This window comes from Orbicella faveolata, unplaced genomic scaffold, assembly GCF_042242905.1.
Source record: "Orbicella faveolata isolate gen_17 unplaced genomic scaffold, um_ofav_v1 contig_12, whole genome shotgun sequence".
NCBI classification, from domain to species: Eukaryota; Metazoa; Cnidaria; class Anthozoa; order Scleractinia; family Merulinidae; genus Orbicella; species Orbicella faveolata.
This window is the reverse complement of record NW_028301539.1, coordinates 26,947,697-26,962,500: the sequence shown is the minus strand read 5'-3', so window position 1 is coordinate 26,962,500 and position 14,804 is coordinate 26,947,697. Positions and strand designations below refer to the sequence as shown.

At 40.7% G+C, this 14,804-nt stretch overlaps 3 protein-coding genes across 4 annotated transcripts in view; all 3 read right to left on the bottom strand.

Annotated features, from left to right (window-relative positions):
* LOC110062897 (uncharacterized) overlaps positions 1–547 on the bottom strand; it is a 20,130-nt gene extending 19,583 nt beyond the window's left edge. Inside the window, exons 1-2 of one of the 2 annotated variants that reach the window (XM_020769843.2) lie at positions 469–546; positions 260–395 (exon numbers count right to left, since the gene is read on the bottom strand). The gene's annotated coding sequence lies outside the window, so the exon portion shown is untranslated. Of the gene's footprint in view, positions 1–259 lie in introns of both variants that reach the window. The other variant, XM_089283071.1, reaches the window with a different exon arrangement.
* Positions 548–2,279: 1,732 nt separating this feature from the next.
* Positions 2,280–7,772, bottom strand: LOC110062889 (uncharacterized). Its single transcript, XM_020769836.2, has 6 exons — positions 7,685–7,772; positions 7,208–7,472; positions 6,269–6,735; positions 5,241–5,879; positions 3,424–3,632; positions 2,280–2,911 (listed from the first exon to the last, which is right to left on the bottom strand). The coding sequence occupies exons 2-6, from the start codon at positions 7,462–7,464 to the stop codon at positions 2,792–2,794; spliced, it is 1,692 nt and encodes a 563-aa protein (XP_020625495.2). The 5' UTR covers positions 7,465–7,472; positions 7,685–7,772; the 3' UTR covers positions 2,280–2,791.
* Positions 7,773–11,053: 3,281 nt separating this feature from the next.
* LOC110062905 (uncharacterized) overlaps positions 11,054–14,804 on the bottom strand; it is a 4,084-nt gene continuing 333 nt past the window's right edge. Inside the window, exons 2-5 of the mRNA XM_020769854.2 lie at positions 13,803–14,132; positions 13,269–13,288; positions 12,714–12,835; positions 11,054–11,834 (exon numbers count right to left, since the gene is read on the bottom strand). Of these exons, the coding sequence (XP_020625513.1) occupies positions 11,700–11,834; positions 12,714–12,835; positions 13,269–13,288; positions 13,803–14,132 (607 nt within the window). The 3' untranslated portion in view covers positions 11,054–11,699. The remainder of the gene's footprint in view (positions 11,835–12,713; positions 12,836–13,268; positions 13,289–13,802; positions 14,133–14,804) is intronic.

Below are 14,804 nucleotides of genomic sequence, written 5' to 3'. Positions count from 1 at the left end.
AAACTTATTGTGCTACTCCATCGAATACACTTTGCTCTGGGCGATAAGAAAACGAATGTTGTAGCAGTTCGAAGTCGGTTGTTCGCGACTCCAAACGCGAGATTGGGCAAGATTTGGGATGTCCAATTCACAGGCCGGTCGACGTCCATATCTTTGATGAGCTTATTATTAAACCCAGCACGCCAAAATCAAAACTACAGCCCGTTGGCTCATGCTACAATTAACATCATTGGCAATAATAAGTATAGAGAATACTTGCCTTTCAAAGGAAACGACCTTTCTTGTTAGCGACGAGTAAAGTTGACGCTCCTGTATCCCGCACAACTGAACGACCAGACGAGCGGCAAACTTCAAGTGAATGAATGTCACGGTAGGAGAATGAGTACAAAATACGCCTGGAATGACGGACAAGTAACAATTATTTCTTTACGGGGTTCGTCGGATACAGGGATATCACCAAAATTTTACCTTCACTGCCGTTTCTTGCCCACTTTTAACCAAAGAGCAAGTTCTAACCGTTGAAAGCAATGTCGTTGAGGCGGAAAGTGTGTGTGTTTGTGTTTTTTTTTTTTCGGTTTCGGAACCTGTAACTTTTGTGTCACAAAAAACCGTGACCAATACCGTTACGACACCTATAACTCAATAATACGAACACCTTAACATACTGTACTTTGATTATCATAATTACTAGCAGACGTAGCGACATTAGTGATAACGGGAAGACGAGACGATAAAAACATAAGGCGCTTTTAGTGACTACAAGAGCGCCTTTTTAGGTAAAACAAGCGTGAGAGAAAGTCTCCGGCAGTGCACCCCAGACAACCGCGGAAACCGTTTATCACCCCGGGATATTTATACCCACAAGTATCTTCGTATTGATTCGATTTTGCGCTCTCCTGGTAAATAAAGAATCCATTTCAAATCTGTATCCGTTCCTAATCGACAATTAAGTGCCTAATTTAAAACCTGATATTCACAAATTACCACAGAAACAGGTCTTTTCCTTGTACAAAAATAAAAAAAATTAAACAAACAAATAAACTGAGACATTTTCCATCCGGCTAGATCGATCCTAGAACAGTAGAAGTAGTGTCGTGGTTACGTAAGCGTTGATATGATAAAAATTGAAGCTGTGGCTGATCACCTGACATAAAGATAATATACTCACCCAGTCTGGAAAAAACAGGAAAAAAGGGTCGCGAAAAATTGGCATCAATATTTTGGTCTAGAACGGGTGTAAAAACAATATTTCAGCATCTAAAAGCTTCAGCTGGCTAAATATACGAAATATTAACTGCATAACATTTTACGAAACTGTATGATTTCAAACGGAAAATCGCGAAAAATGCCATCAACGGGCTGTTTTGAAGGTTTATCTACATTTTTATCGCATTGAGAGGATTCTTGACTCCTTGGCTCACCACAAACAATGATTTACGGTGCAATAGGTCTCGTTAAGCTCTTTATTATCATTTTCTGAATACTTATCCAGTGACGTTATTTTCTGATCATGGTTTTCATTTTTACGATATTTGTGATGTTTTCACCATATGCCAAGAAAGAGAAGATTTCTTTACAAAACTTTGCTCCACAAAAAAAAATAATAATAATAATGTTTCCACCTTGGAAGATTATTTCTAGCGATATCTTGTTTTGAGAACCTTTCTACCTGTTTATTCAGAACGTGCAGCTGTTCTGTAACTGTGGTGACGAAAATTATGTTAGGTATTTCGTTCCTACCGAGTCCGTAAGCCGTTTAACTTAAAGAGAGGTTTATAAGTTACAAGGATCGGTGGATTTCATGTGTTTACATTTTCCCGGCCTCATAGGATCAACAGCGGACACTCCCGTGGACACTTAACCGCTTTCGATTTCAGAATTGTCTTATTTTGTGAGCCTGCTTAGATGAGCCTCCGTTTCTTTTGCTCACCGACTGGTCGGTGTTACGACGTTTTAAAACGAGTCGCACTCAAGGCCGTAACCAGTAAAATCCAGGCACTTGAATTGTCTCAGTCATCTTTTTAAGTTTTGTTTTTCTTGTCGTTGAATGGAGAAAGTAAAACACTGCTAAATACTAAGGAAGAGATTCTAACCATGGACAATCTCTCAATCGTAATTTTTTTCTGACTATGGCCCTAGCACTGGGGACAAGAATGATGGGAAGGAGTAAAATCTCCTCCCCAGGGTGCTCGCGCGTTTTCGGTTAGCATATTTTATCTCATTATATTATTGTCTCGAAACAGCGCGCAAAACACAGACGAGCAAACAAATAGACAATGTAAGATACAAACTTGAGCTTATTTTATTGAAAAGTAAGGTACAACAGACTGTAACATAAACAACGGTTATCACATAATTAACTTAACAAGAATATGTGCCTCTTTCTCATGCATTTTATTTCTCATGTATTTTTATGACAATTGAGCTTGTACTGATTGCGTGCACGTGGTTCTAAAAAAAATTCTGTTCAGTTCTGTGAATTAAGTTAACTCTTGTGAATAAATCTCGTAATACTTAGCACGTGTCTGTATAGCAAGATCTGATCACTGATTGGCCTTTCAGGTTAAATGAAGTCTTTTATTTTTTATTTTATTTATCTAATCTAAGACTCGGTTATCTCTGACTAAAATGAAAATGCCGCACTTTTCAAGCCGAATCAACCGACCTCGACAGCAGACGAAAATGGAGGCGCTTACACTGTAGGTATGCAACGCGTACAAAGTGAAAAATGCAGTATAGTATACGTTGTGGTCGAAGTTGACTAATCTTGATCTTCATTCAACGGCAAAACCTAAACTTCAATATTGAGACACTTCATTGTGCTTGCTGTTGACATGGTCGTCTTCTTAACGAGATCTTCCTCATCTTCAGTACTGAACTTTACTTCAAATTTGGATAGCAGAGTTCTAAGCTGTTGAAACATGAGAAAAAGGGACGCTACGTAAAATACCTTTTAGCGTTTTGAGCATATGAGTAGGTATAGGAAAATAACGGGGGATGGGGACTCTTGAAACGATGTCTGGTGCGGAATGGGGGAGGAGTGAGTAAGGGCAATTGCGTTTAAGTATCGTTGTGGCCCGGGTTGTTCGAAAGGTAGTTAACCCTATCCACCAGATAAATCACTATCCAGCGGATAGCATGGTATATTTTGTTTGTTTTGCGCACTGGGTCCAGGAAAGGAGGGTAAACGAAGAGCAGGGGAAGCCAAGCAAAAGGAAATTACATGCAAAATTCGTTCGCCAGTTATTTGTTACAATTTGGCGGCGTGGAACAAGATTAAATCATTGCGAATGCTGACATTAATGTTACCGAAATTTATGGAAAGAGGCTTGATTGAACATTTCTTTTCTATATAAACTTACTATGGTAAATTAAAACAGTTAGCAAACATGCATGAAGATAAGCCAAAAGACTTCTTTGTACCTCTTTAGGCGTCATTACGAATTCGCTTTGCTGCAAAGGCTCGTGTTGCCCCAAGCCTTTTCGAAGATACCGAGAATGGACAGGACAACAGTTTAACGTGTACAAAGCTCCTGCGAGAACTTCACCAGGCCAAGTGCATTCAGAGGTTTTAGTCGAGGCAGCGTCAATGTCTGCCATCAGTTCAGCTTCGCTTTCGACCCACAAACCACCTGAAAGGAATTACAAATAGATTTGAAATCTGTTGGGAGTTTATCACATGTCACCTTCCTCTTAACTTGATGAATACTTTAGCAGTTTTTAAGCTCAGCTTGAACAACTAAACAATAACATCCTGTATTACTATACTACGATAGCGATCCAGTAAGGGAAACCAGTACTAATGGACACCAATGGCGTGATAGAAAACGTTGTTCAGTGTGCACTCTAACGTAGGGCATGTAGTTCCCAGTGTTTTGGTCCGGCTTTGTCTCACTAGCTGGTGCTTCATATAGGGTTAACCTCGATGAACCTTTCCCCCTTGGACAGAATTGTCCAGGAAAAATTGCTATGACTATGACCCTAATGTCAAAAAAAAACAAACAAAACAAAAAAACAGAAATTAGTTCAAGCGGCTGTGTTACCTACTGAAGTCGAATTTGAGTCCGATTAGGAGATTGTCGAGGAGACACCTTAGCTAAATGTACGTAATTGATTCTGAAATTATTGTTGTAAAAAAAGGTAAAATCTACATGCGAGCCAAGTAGTCCATCAGGGCGGAGCTTATCCCGGTTACAGTAGCATGAAGTGACTAGGAGTATTTCTACCCCCTCCTGGATGGGATGCTATTCCATCGCAGGGTTACCCCCAGCATTAAATTCGCCGGTACCCATTTGTACACTTGGGTAAAGACGGACACTGTAGCGTAGAGTGTCTTGCCCAAGAACACAACACAATGTCCCCGGCCAGGGCCCTGTTTCTCGAAAGCCCTGGGGCCCGTTTCTTGAAAGCCCCGGAAACTTCTCGGGCCCGTTAAGCCATTTTTAGTCCATCTGTATCTAAAAACGGAGAAGTGTATGCGCCTGAAACTTCTTGTATGAAGGGAACTTCTCTTCGTATTAAGAAAATGTGAATAAAACAGCTCTGTAATCGTAAGGTTTGAGATTTTGCTATGGCTTTACGGGCCCGAGAAGTTTCGGGGGCTTTCGAGAAATGGGCCCCTAGGGTCCGTTTCTCGAAAGCCCCGGAAACTTTTCGGGCCCGTTAAGCCATTTTTAGTTCATCTTTATCTAAAAACGGAGAAGTGTACACGCCTGGAACTTCTTTTATGAAGGGAACCTCTCTTCATATTAAGAATATGTGAATAAAACAGCTCTGTAATCGTAAGGTTCGAGATTTTGCTATGGCTTTACAGGCCCGAAAAGTTTCTGAGGCTTTCGAGAAACGGGCCTCTGGAAACTTTTCGGGTCCCCAAAGCCATCTTTAGTTTATGTGTATTTAAAAACAGAAAGTTGTGTACGCCTGAAACTTCTTGTATGAAGGGAACTTCTAGTCATATTAAGAATATGTGAATAAAACAGGTTTGTAATCAGAAGGTTTGAGATTTTGCTACGGCTTTAATTTCCGGGTGCGAAAACTTATCGGGACCTTCGAGAAACGGGCCCCAGGGCTTGAACTCTGGCCGCTCTACCCGGAGTCGAGCGCACTAACCATGAGGCCACCGCGCCTCCAAACAATTAATACTGTAGTTGAGAGATATTTGTATTGTTGAAAATCTAATCCTGTATTTCAAGTATGAAAGAAAGGGAAATAGTTAAAGTGTGATCTCCATGCCTTAATACCTTCTTTACCACACCCAACCAGTGCAGTGAATTTGCGAGAACAATCTCCAACAGGTTTTATGCCATCCATAGTGGACAACACGGGACGCAAAATCTTCAAGATATCTTCCTTTGAGCATTGACCACACGTTTCAAGTGTACTGACGCGAACTGGCTTCTTTAACATCTTCAAATCTACACAACTGCTAATGGCATTTGCCCACTCTGGGTGTTTTTCTACTGGAACGAGCAGAACGATGTCTTTCGTCTGGGTTGCCATGAGAGACTTGATAACCGACAACACGCTGAAGCCTCCCTTGGTAGAAATATCGTCCAGCGTTACTATGGCAACGGAAGAAGCGTGGCTGAGCCTCATAGCTGCTTTGATGAGAGAATCAACTGGTTGGTCCGGTTTGCCGTTGACTTCGATAACTGGTTTTAATGCATCGTGTTTATCAAGTGTTTCCAGCTGCTGAATGAGTTCCATTGCCTTGTCAGAAATCAAGGAGCCCAAAACAGGCTGCTCACATATGAACACGGCTCGAGTTTGAAAAAATCCGCTCTTTGGGGTGTGCATCTTGTTGAAAGCCTCGTTGCTTAGATCAGTTATGAAATCGCAGCAGTTCGCAGTTGGGCTCAAGCTTATCATCAGAGGAAGTTCTGAAAACAAAGGCAAAATAATCTATCAATCAATCAATCAATCAATCGATCGACCTATCGATCGATCGATCAATCGATCAACCAATTAATCAGTTAATCAGTCAATCAACCGATCACCTATATCTAACCAATCAAACAATAACCAACCAACCTATTTAACAAACAAACTAACTAATTTAGAAATATGCAAACAAACAAAAACAAAAGAGAATTGATACACAAGAATGATAGACCATGAGTAGTCGTCACCTCTGCTCTGAAGCAAACCTCAAGCCTACTTATTGCCCATCAGAACAAGAAAGAACCGATTTCATTTTTATACGGGGAACGTTTTTAAAACAAAAATGGTAGGTAATTAGCCTATAAGAGAACGCTTTGTCATGACATACTTGAATTGGTTAACACCTCCATTGCAGTTGTTCCACAGCCCCAGAACATACATACATCTCCTTCCTTGATATTCGGTTCGTCATCATATTCAGGGTGTAGAAGATCCTGAACACCAATCCAGCAAGGATCACCAACGTGTAAAGGGGCTCCGTGCACTTGTTCCAAAACGGCAGTCACGTTTGCGGCCCTATGAACTAGATTCCTTGGCATTGGGCGCATCGATGCGACTACATTCCCCGAAAAGGGACCCACTGAGATGCAAGGAATCTTAGTCTTGTAGCTCGGCACAGATCTGTCGACCTGCTGGTGTCGAACTGGAAGGCCAGCGTTCGTTAGCGCGAGTTCAAACGAGTGGCTGCAGCCGAGATAGAACGCAACAAAGTCATCAAATGGTATGTCCAGTATGTCTGTAACGGTTTTGGTGTGGACTCCGTACTCAAATATCCCGTATGCTGTCTGATCTGTCCTGAGAAGTTAAAAATTGAACTCAGTTTTTGGAAATTTATGTATATTATTGTACCGCTTTTAGCGAATATACACCGAGTTAGCTAGATACCCGAAAACTTTTCAGTTTACTGCGCAAAACTCACTCCCTCCATGACTGCAATTGCAGTGGAGGTGGAAACCCTTCGCTTCTCGAAACTGTAATGCCCACGAACAAGTATCCTTGCCTCCCATTCTGTGCTAAATAGAGGTTAGAGGTACTCTTCATATGTACAGGGCCTTATTATCCTTCCAATTAATTTATTATTCACTTCCTTCTCAGTGCGCGAACGAAAATCGTCTCAAACGAGAAGGCTATCAGCCTGTCTCGTGCGAGGTGACGCGTGAAAGGGCCTCGTGTGAAAGGGCCTCGCGTGAAAAGGGCGTCCTACTCGCGTGTTCACGTGGTAAATAAGGCGGAAGAACAAGCTAGCACTCGTAGTCTAAATAATTACCGAATGTCCGAATCAGCAGCTATGGGTGAAGCGGACACTTCTCCTGGTTTGCTCTGATGCACTATTGGGCACGGACCATGGTTCATTCGGCAAAATTCAGAGAAGTGCCCTGCTGCCGAAGAAGGAACAATGTGAACGCTGACTTGGGTAAAAGCTGCTGATATACCGCTCGTCGGGAGTGATGGAAAGATGTTCTGTCGAAACTGACCCCTCGCTTGAGCCGGGCTCCAGTTTGCTCGGTCCTTAAAAGGCAGCATATTCGTTTCTAAATCAAGTAAAAGATATCGAGACCACAGTTAGAATTATCATCCCTGTTGCAATGGTTGTCAAGTTAACCGTGACGTGTGATTTATCGGAGATGTATTACGTATTTCTGCTATTTCTGCATTTGTAATACCAGTAAGAATTCAGGATGGATATTGTTAATACAACTATTACAGTCGACTCTCAAAAATGAACACAGTAACATTTACGCACCTATAAATCAGCCATTAACAAAATCAGCTGGAATTTATGCAAAAACTGAACACAGGTCATGGTCTCTAAACAATACTTTTAAGCGAGTTGACTGCATTGTTCATGGGCGTTGACTGAAACTGAATACAAGCTTAGCTTAGGGGAACAAACCAAAGGAAAATTAATTATTCATCTCTCCATCTCGACGTGGTTTCTTTTGTTTTATTCCCCTAAGCCTCGGAGCCAAGTTAGAATTTTCATATATCGGAAATGCCTATTTAAAGAAGCGTCAGTGAGCGGTATAGAATAAACAGATTTTTTGAAATACGTTTACAACGTAAGTGGTCTGTCATGATTGAGTATGAGGTCTTTGACTCTTTTAACCGGCGACCATCCTTATATTATGTCAAATCTCTTTTTGGTTAAATAAAAAAATAAAACAGGGTCGCACTATCTAAAGCTCTGGCCAAACGGACTCTCAAGTAGTCGCAAGCAGCCGCACTTTGATCTTTCGCAGAGACTTGCGTCGGGTGGCTAAACAGACTCGCAAATTTCCTCACAAGTACACGCAAGTCGCAAAAAACCCATTTCAAGGCAGACATACCCTGTATTTCATTGGCTAATAATATGTTAATGGACGTCACTCAACTAGCGTTGACTTGGGTTGGATGGCCAAACGGTAAAAAACTTGCGTCGACCTAGCGTACAAATTTGATCTCGTTCAAAGTGAGCGCAAGTCGTCGCAAGTCATCGCAAGTGCACGTAAGGCCTGGCCAAACGGAGTCACGAGTAGACCCAAGTTTTTAACTTGCGTTCTACTTGCAACTCCGTTTGGCCAGGGCTTAACATAGCGTTAAACCCTGGCCAAACGGACTCGCACTCAGAACTTTGGTCCAACGGTAGCGTTTTCATTCAAGAATATATCCCGGATGTACCGAGAACGCTAAAATAACACAATACGGGATAATGGTATCCGGTGTCCCACCACCGGGGACGTAACCGAAGAACAATTTACAAAACACTTGCATGTACAGTCGAACCCCTATTAAACGGCCACCCTTGGGGAGATGGACTGTGGCCTCTTAAAAGGGTTTGGCCGCTTAAATAGAGGTAGAAACAATAGAAAAGCCATCACTGGGACTTCGATTGCTGGCCGCCTAATAAGGGTGGCCGTTTAATAGGTGGCCGCTTAATAGGGGTTCGACTGTATCTCTAAACAAATGATGTAATATTTCGTTCAGTTTAGTTGGCAGGAGCACTCAATGCATCCGGTTTCGGTAAATTATCTGTTCTGAAGGCTGGCTGTTCTTGAGAGAATTTAGCCTGCATAGCAAGCGTTTCTGTGGGGTTCGGGAGCAAAGAATTACAGCGCGAAAAATGGAGCGAGTAAAATAGGGGGGAGGGGGAGGGGAAGGAAGGAAGTTAAAATTTTACATGTAAATTAAATTGCGATAGTTGTATTTTTCAAACCGCCAAGAAATAGACAAAACGTATTTACTTCAAGATAACTTTTAGCTCAGAAGAATGATCAAAGTGTAAATTACAAACTGTGTGAATATGAAATCCAGGCAAGTTTCCTTCTTTCTGTACTGGCCTGTTGAAAATGTGCAATTTTGCATAAATTTCATCGGCCATTTCGGTTGATTGTGCGGTATTTCGAACTTTCCTAGATTTCACAAAAATGTGAACTCGCTGGAACTTTGAAGGTATATTTCTGAAAATAGTTCACCAAAAGGGTCTTTTTGACGCAATAAAAGAAAATCCGAATTTTCCGACCTGTCGTCGGGTTCTCCATATTTACTGGCAATGACTCTTAAGATATTTGAGAGAAAACCGCCGATGACTGCCCCTGACTTGACTAAAGAAAGAGAGCTGTCTTACTTGCCTTGTGCTACTTCTCCTTGTCCGAGTATTAGCACGCTTCGGCTTGTAAGACGTGACCTTGGACAGTTCTACGTCCAGTACAGCAGAAAAATATCTGAAATCAAGAAGTGAAGAACAGGCAGCTACAGGGGGCAGATTGCGGTTTCCGTCTTGGATTTCAACAGACGGATAATCATGATCGCATGACTAAGGGACGAAGGGACGAAGGGACGAAGGGACGAAGGGACGAAGGGACGAAGGGACGAAGGGACGAAGGGACGAAGGGACGAAGGGACGAAGGGACGAAGGGACGAAGGGACGAAGGGACGAAGGGAAGATGGGACGAAGGGCGAAGGGACGACGGAATGAAGGAGTTATTGAAGAAGCAAAGAAACGAAGAAACGAGAAACGAAGGAACGAAGGCACGAAGGAAGAAAGGACAGCAGGAAGAAAGGAAGAAAGGAAGAAAGGAGGAAAGGAAGAAAGGAAGAAAGGAAGGAAGGAAACGAAACGAATTCGAAACATAAATTTAAAATATTGGCTGTCGTGGCTCGCGTTCTCTGGGATACGCAGAATTTGGTTATTTCACGCACGATTTATTTTGCAGAAAGAAACAAAGATTTACAACACGTGCGCACAGCCATTGTTCTGCTCGTTAAACCTATTGTTTAGTAACGTTTCCGTTGCCGTCGCCAGTGTGATTTGCTTTGTTACGGGTTTTAAAAAACCCCTAACAAATCGTTTCGCTTAAAGAAAGGAACGCCTAGAATTCAAAAACGACCGATACTACGCGTACGTTTTTTGCGCTGCTAGCTTGCTCCTCAACTGGCCGAATGGAATAGAAAGAGAACTCCGAGCTAATGCCATAATGCTGGGCTGGGCTGGGCTGGGCTGCGTCGCGCCGGGTTGCTTTGCGCATTTTGGTTGACTTTTCTTTTGACATATTCCATGTACAATCGTCTCTTGGAAAATGCGTACTTAATTCTTACAATCTTGGGTACGCTTATTGGGTATACAGTAGTTTGGTAAAATTTAACTGGGAAAAGTAGTGAAACCACACGCTCAACTATTTATGCTGAGTTTTTTTAGTTTATGATCCCAGTAAAACAAATCGTCTTTTTCCTTTATGGTTAATGGAGCTCTTCTTTTAGGCTTGGCTAAATCTATGTAAATGTTATTCCTAATAGATACCTTGACGGCTAAAATAGTGGCGTTTTGTCTTGAGCACCCTATGTGAGACCAAATCTGGGATTTATTCACCTTTGCGAAGCGATGAGCATCCCTGACCTATTCACATGAGAGTCCCTGCCCCCACCATTACTAGCCATAAAATGAACGCTGATCAAGGTGGAAAACTACCAAAGAGATTATAAAAATAGCCAAAATTAACACGAGCAAGGGTGTTTAATAAATCGAGGGAGCAAAAACACTCCATAGGCATAAATGGCCCTCAAGACAAACTGCATGTTCTCACACAGCTGGCAAGCAAAACTGAAAAAAAAAAAATGATTGCAACACAGCACAAAATCTATTTCGTTAACTTTCATTTCCTTTCTTAACCAAGCAATACTACTTTCTAAAATCCCTAACCTTGAAACTACAAATCTGCTTTTTTGGCAGGCTTGTTTTATGCATTTTGCAGGCCTTGTATTGCACACTGACAGACAAATGATTAAGTCTACTGTAGTTACTAGTTCCCAAATATGTGTAATGGGGGCAATTTTTTAATACATGTAGTACTGAATTTGTAACTGTGGAAGACACAGTTACTCTTACAACTGATCCTGTTTAATACCATTTGCAGCCTTCATTTGGAGAGTCACAAGTGATGTGCCAAACAACAGCTGCAATGGAGACTAGCAGCAAGAACTCTCTCTCCTCTACACAGGCTCAGAGGTGTTTTGGTGTTAGGAGAATCCACTGAGTGATGCAAGTACAGGTGCAGTGTTACTTTAAGGGTAATGATGGGGGTGCAGGATCGATCCATTCAACTTTGCACCTGCACTAACTTGGCTCAGTGGATTTCTGTAATGAACATCCAAACCTCTGGGTAGGACACTGTGGAGGGTCCTGCAGAAGAGAGAAGCCAAGACTTTCTATTGAAAAAGGCTGTACATCTGACTGGAAAGAATTTAATTAGCCAAGTAGAGACTTTGACAAGTGCAACATTATCCTAGGAGGTTGATTCGTCTGTATATTTAACATTAACATTAAGAGGTATAAGTTTTTCTGATCCTAGAATGCTGTCTAATAATGTTGACAGAGTGGTGAGGTCTTCCAGCATCAATCTCGTATTGTGTGAGACATCCTGCAAGCAAAAAGGAAATTAAGAAAATTTTATTCTCTTTTCTCTGTTCCAGCATCTTTGTCAGGTTGGCTACTCAAATAATTATCTAGCTTCCATTAATGTCATTAATATTCCTGGGTATGCACTGGTCAGAGTAAATAAGTCTTTGAATTGGTATCTCTTCAAACAAGATTTTGATAACTTATTGGACTTATGCATGCATAATTTAATTAAAAATAAATTAAAACATCTTCATTGATTAATGCGCAGTTCCAGAAAATATTCATACCCACCCAAGGGAAGGTCATTGGAGATTCCAGGGGGGTGGGGGTGGTGGTGGGGTAGTCTCAGAGCCAAACATCTTAAAAGGCAATACATGTATGAAACTACATGTGAGCTGAAATTTCCAGGGGGTGGAAGGGGGAGGGGGTTACACTCAAAACCCTTCTGCAAGGAGAAGTACATAGTCATATTTTCTGGGTTCACAGACTAGATTCTGTAACCCTTGAGACTTTTGTTTCTTTCAAAATTTCCAGCAAGCATGCTCAGGGTCCTCTTCACATGGATTACTACAGTCAGTCGACCTACAAATGTATGTCAAGAATCAGACAACAGTCGAACCCCTATTAAGCAGCCACCTCTATTAACGGCCAGCAATCCAAGTCCTGATGAGGGCTTTTTTATTGTTTATACCTCTGTTAAATGGCCAGCCTCCTTTAAGTGGATACCATCCCTTTCCCCCGAGGGTGGCCATTTAATAGGCATTGAACTGTAGAAACTTTACAAGTAGCTGGCTTCAATTAAGACCCTTACATCCTATTCAGACAATCTTTTTCCATTTAATATGGATGAAAAACTGCACAGTGAGTTAAATGAACCTGTAATTCAATAACACATTACCTGTGCTGCTGTTTGTGCTCTGCTGAGATGGAATGTCGAGCTTTGCAGTTTATCAACTGCTGACTTGTAACACTTAGTGAAGCCCTCTACGAGGTGACTTCGCAGCTCCAGATTTCTTTCTCCTAGATTATAAAAGGATCACAAGCTAGTAAGTTAATAGCCTATCAGCAATCTGTTCAAACAATGTTGTGTTCCAAAACTATTGTGTACATGTATAATTATGCACCTGTGATAAATTCTGGATTGGTATGCCTGGTCGAAATGTGCAAATATTGCATACACTGTACAAGTAGTTAGAGAAAAAAGGCTACAAAGTCATGTACAAGTACTGGATGACTACGTAGCAGAGAAGCAAAGGAGAGCAGAGGGTGTTCCCACAAACACAGCTACACCCTTAGAAGACTGAGATGTCATACTAAAGTATAAATTGTAAAAAATTAAGATAGGAAACTGCTCCCTTTTCTTCCTAGTGCTCCTAAAACCTTAAGCCACATGGAAATATATGGAGCTACATGTATATACATGTAATTAATATTAATAATTCTACATACTTACTCAGTTTACGGTGGAAGGGGCTAATTTTATGTCCACGTATAATGTATCCATATTTCCGTATGTAAAAGCAAACAAAAGTAATACATTTGCATTATTGAAATAATTACTATATTCATTTGACAGCTTAAAAATTAATATGCAACAACACATTAATTGCACATTACACTGTATATGACATTTTGAAGTGAAAATTTCAAAAACATGTATCAGTAACATAAAAGATTGTAGATAGAGTTCAATAATCACGAAAACTGGAATCAAATTTAAATCCCAACATAAATAATAGGAACAATGAGTCGAAAATATGAATTTCAGCTGTAAAATTTTACACATTATATTTGTAATCTTTTTTATTATATTTGTAATCTTTTTTCATGATGGTTTCAATTAACCAGAAACCCATTAACAAAATTAAGAAAAGGTTCACTTTCTCTTTTATTTGAAAACTTTTCTTTAACTGTTGACTCGGGATAACTATTGCACAATCACTGACTTTGACTTTTTAATGTCATTTACAATCAATTACGCACTTACGAGTCAAACTTGTAAACAATCTTCTGCCTTTTGGTTTTAACACCAGCACTTGTGTCCAGTTCAAATTCCTGCAGTTCACTATCAACATCTTGATCTTCTTTCAAATGTTTACTGTCTGTCTCTGAGTCGTCATCGCCTTTCTCATTTCTTTTCTTGTGATCAGCATCATCATCATCTTCATCATCAGTTTCAGATGCTTCTCCACTGACCATTGTGCTACTCACCATTGTGTTGCGCATGAAGGACGTCGTGTTCTGGTCGGGTTCACTGTTGGAAGTTCCATCTCTACTTGATACTTCTTGTGTTTCCTTTTCCGTTGTTGGCTCAGACCTTTAGATAGAAAAAATTCACTAAGAAAATTTGTATTCATCTAATGTTTAGTTTATTAAGATTCCAGTGCTGTCATTCAGTTTTCAGTCACTTGCAGCCTTGATCTTCAAACCAAAAACAAAACAAACAAACAAACACCATTTTATTTTGTATAATACAGAGAATATCATACAGCAAAAGAATACATTAAACTTAAATAAGCAAAAACACCACTCAAAATAGTAAAAACTAAACAAGCTGAGTAGACCAATAACAAACTTGCTACCTTTTGAGTGATCAACTTATTACCCATAACATCAAGGGCCCAACAAATATACTCAGGCATAGCTGGTGTTGTGCGTTATGGCCCTTATTGACAGCCCTGGAAGATAATTCTTTACCTGCTCTGAATACGTTCCTGCAATATTAGGATTTCAAATTTCCAGCAAGCTGTTATGTTTAATTTTCCAAAATTTGCCAAGAAATTATGATAACATTGTGACTGTGTAGTTGAGTATTTTCAAAATACTGCACCGTGTGAATTCAGAGATATGAAAGTGCTACTGAACGCAAAATCTTCTTCGGTAGACTCCAAACACTCCATGAGGTAAACATGGCGGCGATCGGGTGATTCAAACGTCGTATTCAAACCACTTAAAGAGATATCACCTTAAAACCCAAGAACCAGTTAAA

Bases quoted from the DNA above. Each gene is read 5' to 3' on its own strand.
- LOC110062889 (XM_020769836.2), bottom strand. From the start codon at position 7,464: ATGCTGCCTTTTAAGGACCGAGCAAACTGGAGCCCGGCTCAAGCGAGG. The intron at 6,736-7,207 runs GTAATTATTTAG...TTAACTTCTCAG, and splicing joins GCTGCTGATTCGGACATTCG to GACAGATCAGACAGCATACG. The intron at 2,912-3,423 runs GTACAAAGAAGT...ATGTTTCAACAG, and splicing joins TCGTAATGACGCCTAAAGAG to CTTAGAACTCTGCTATCCAA.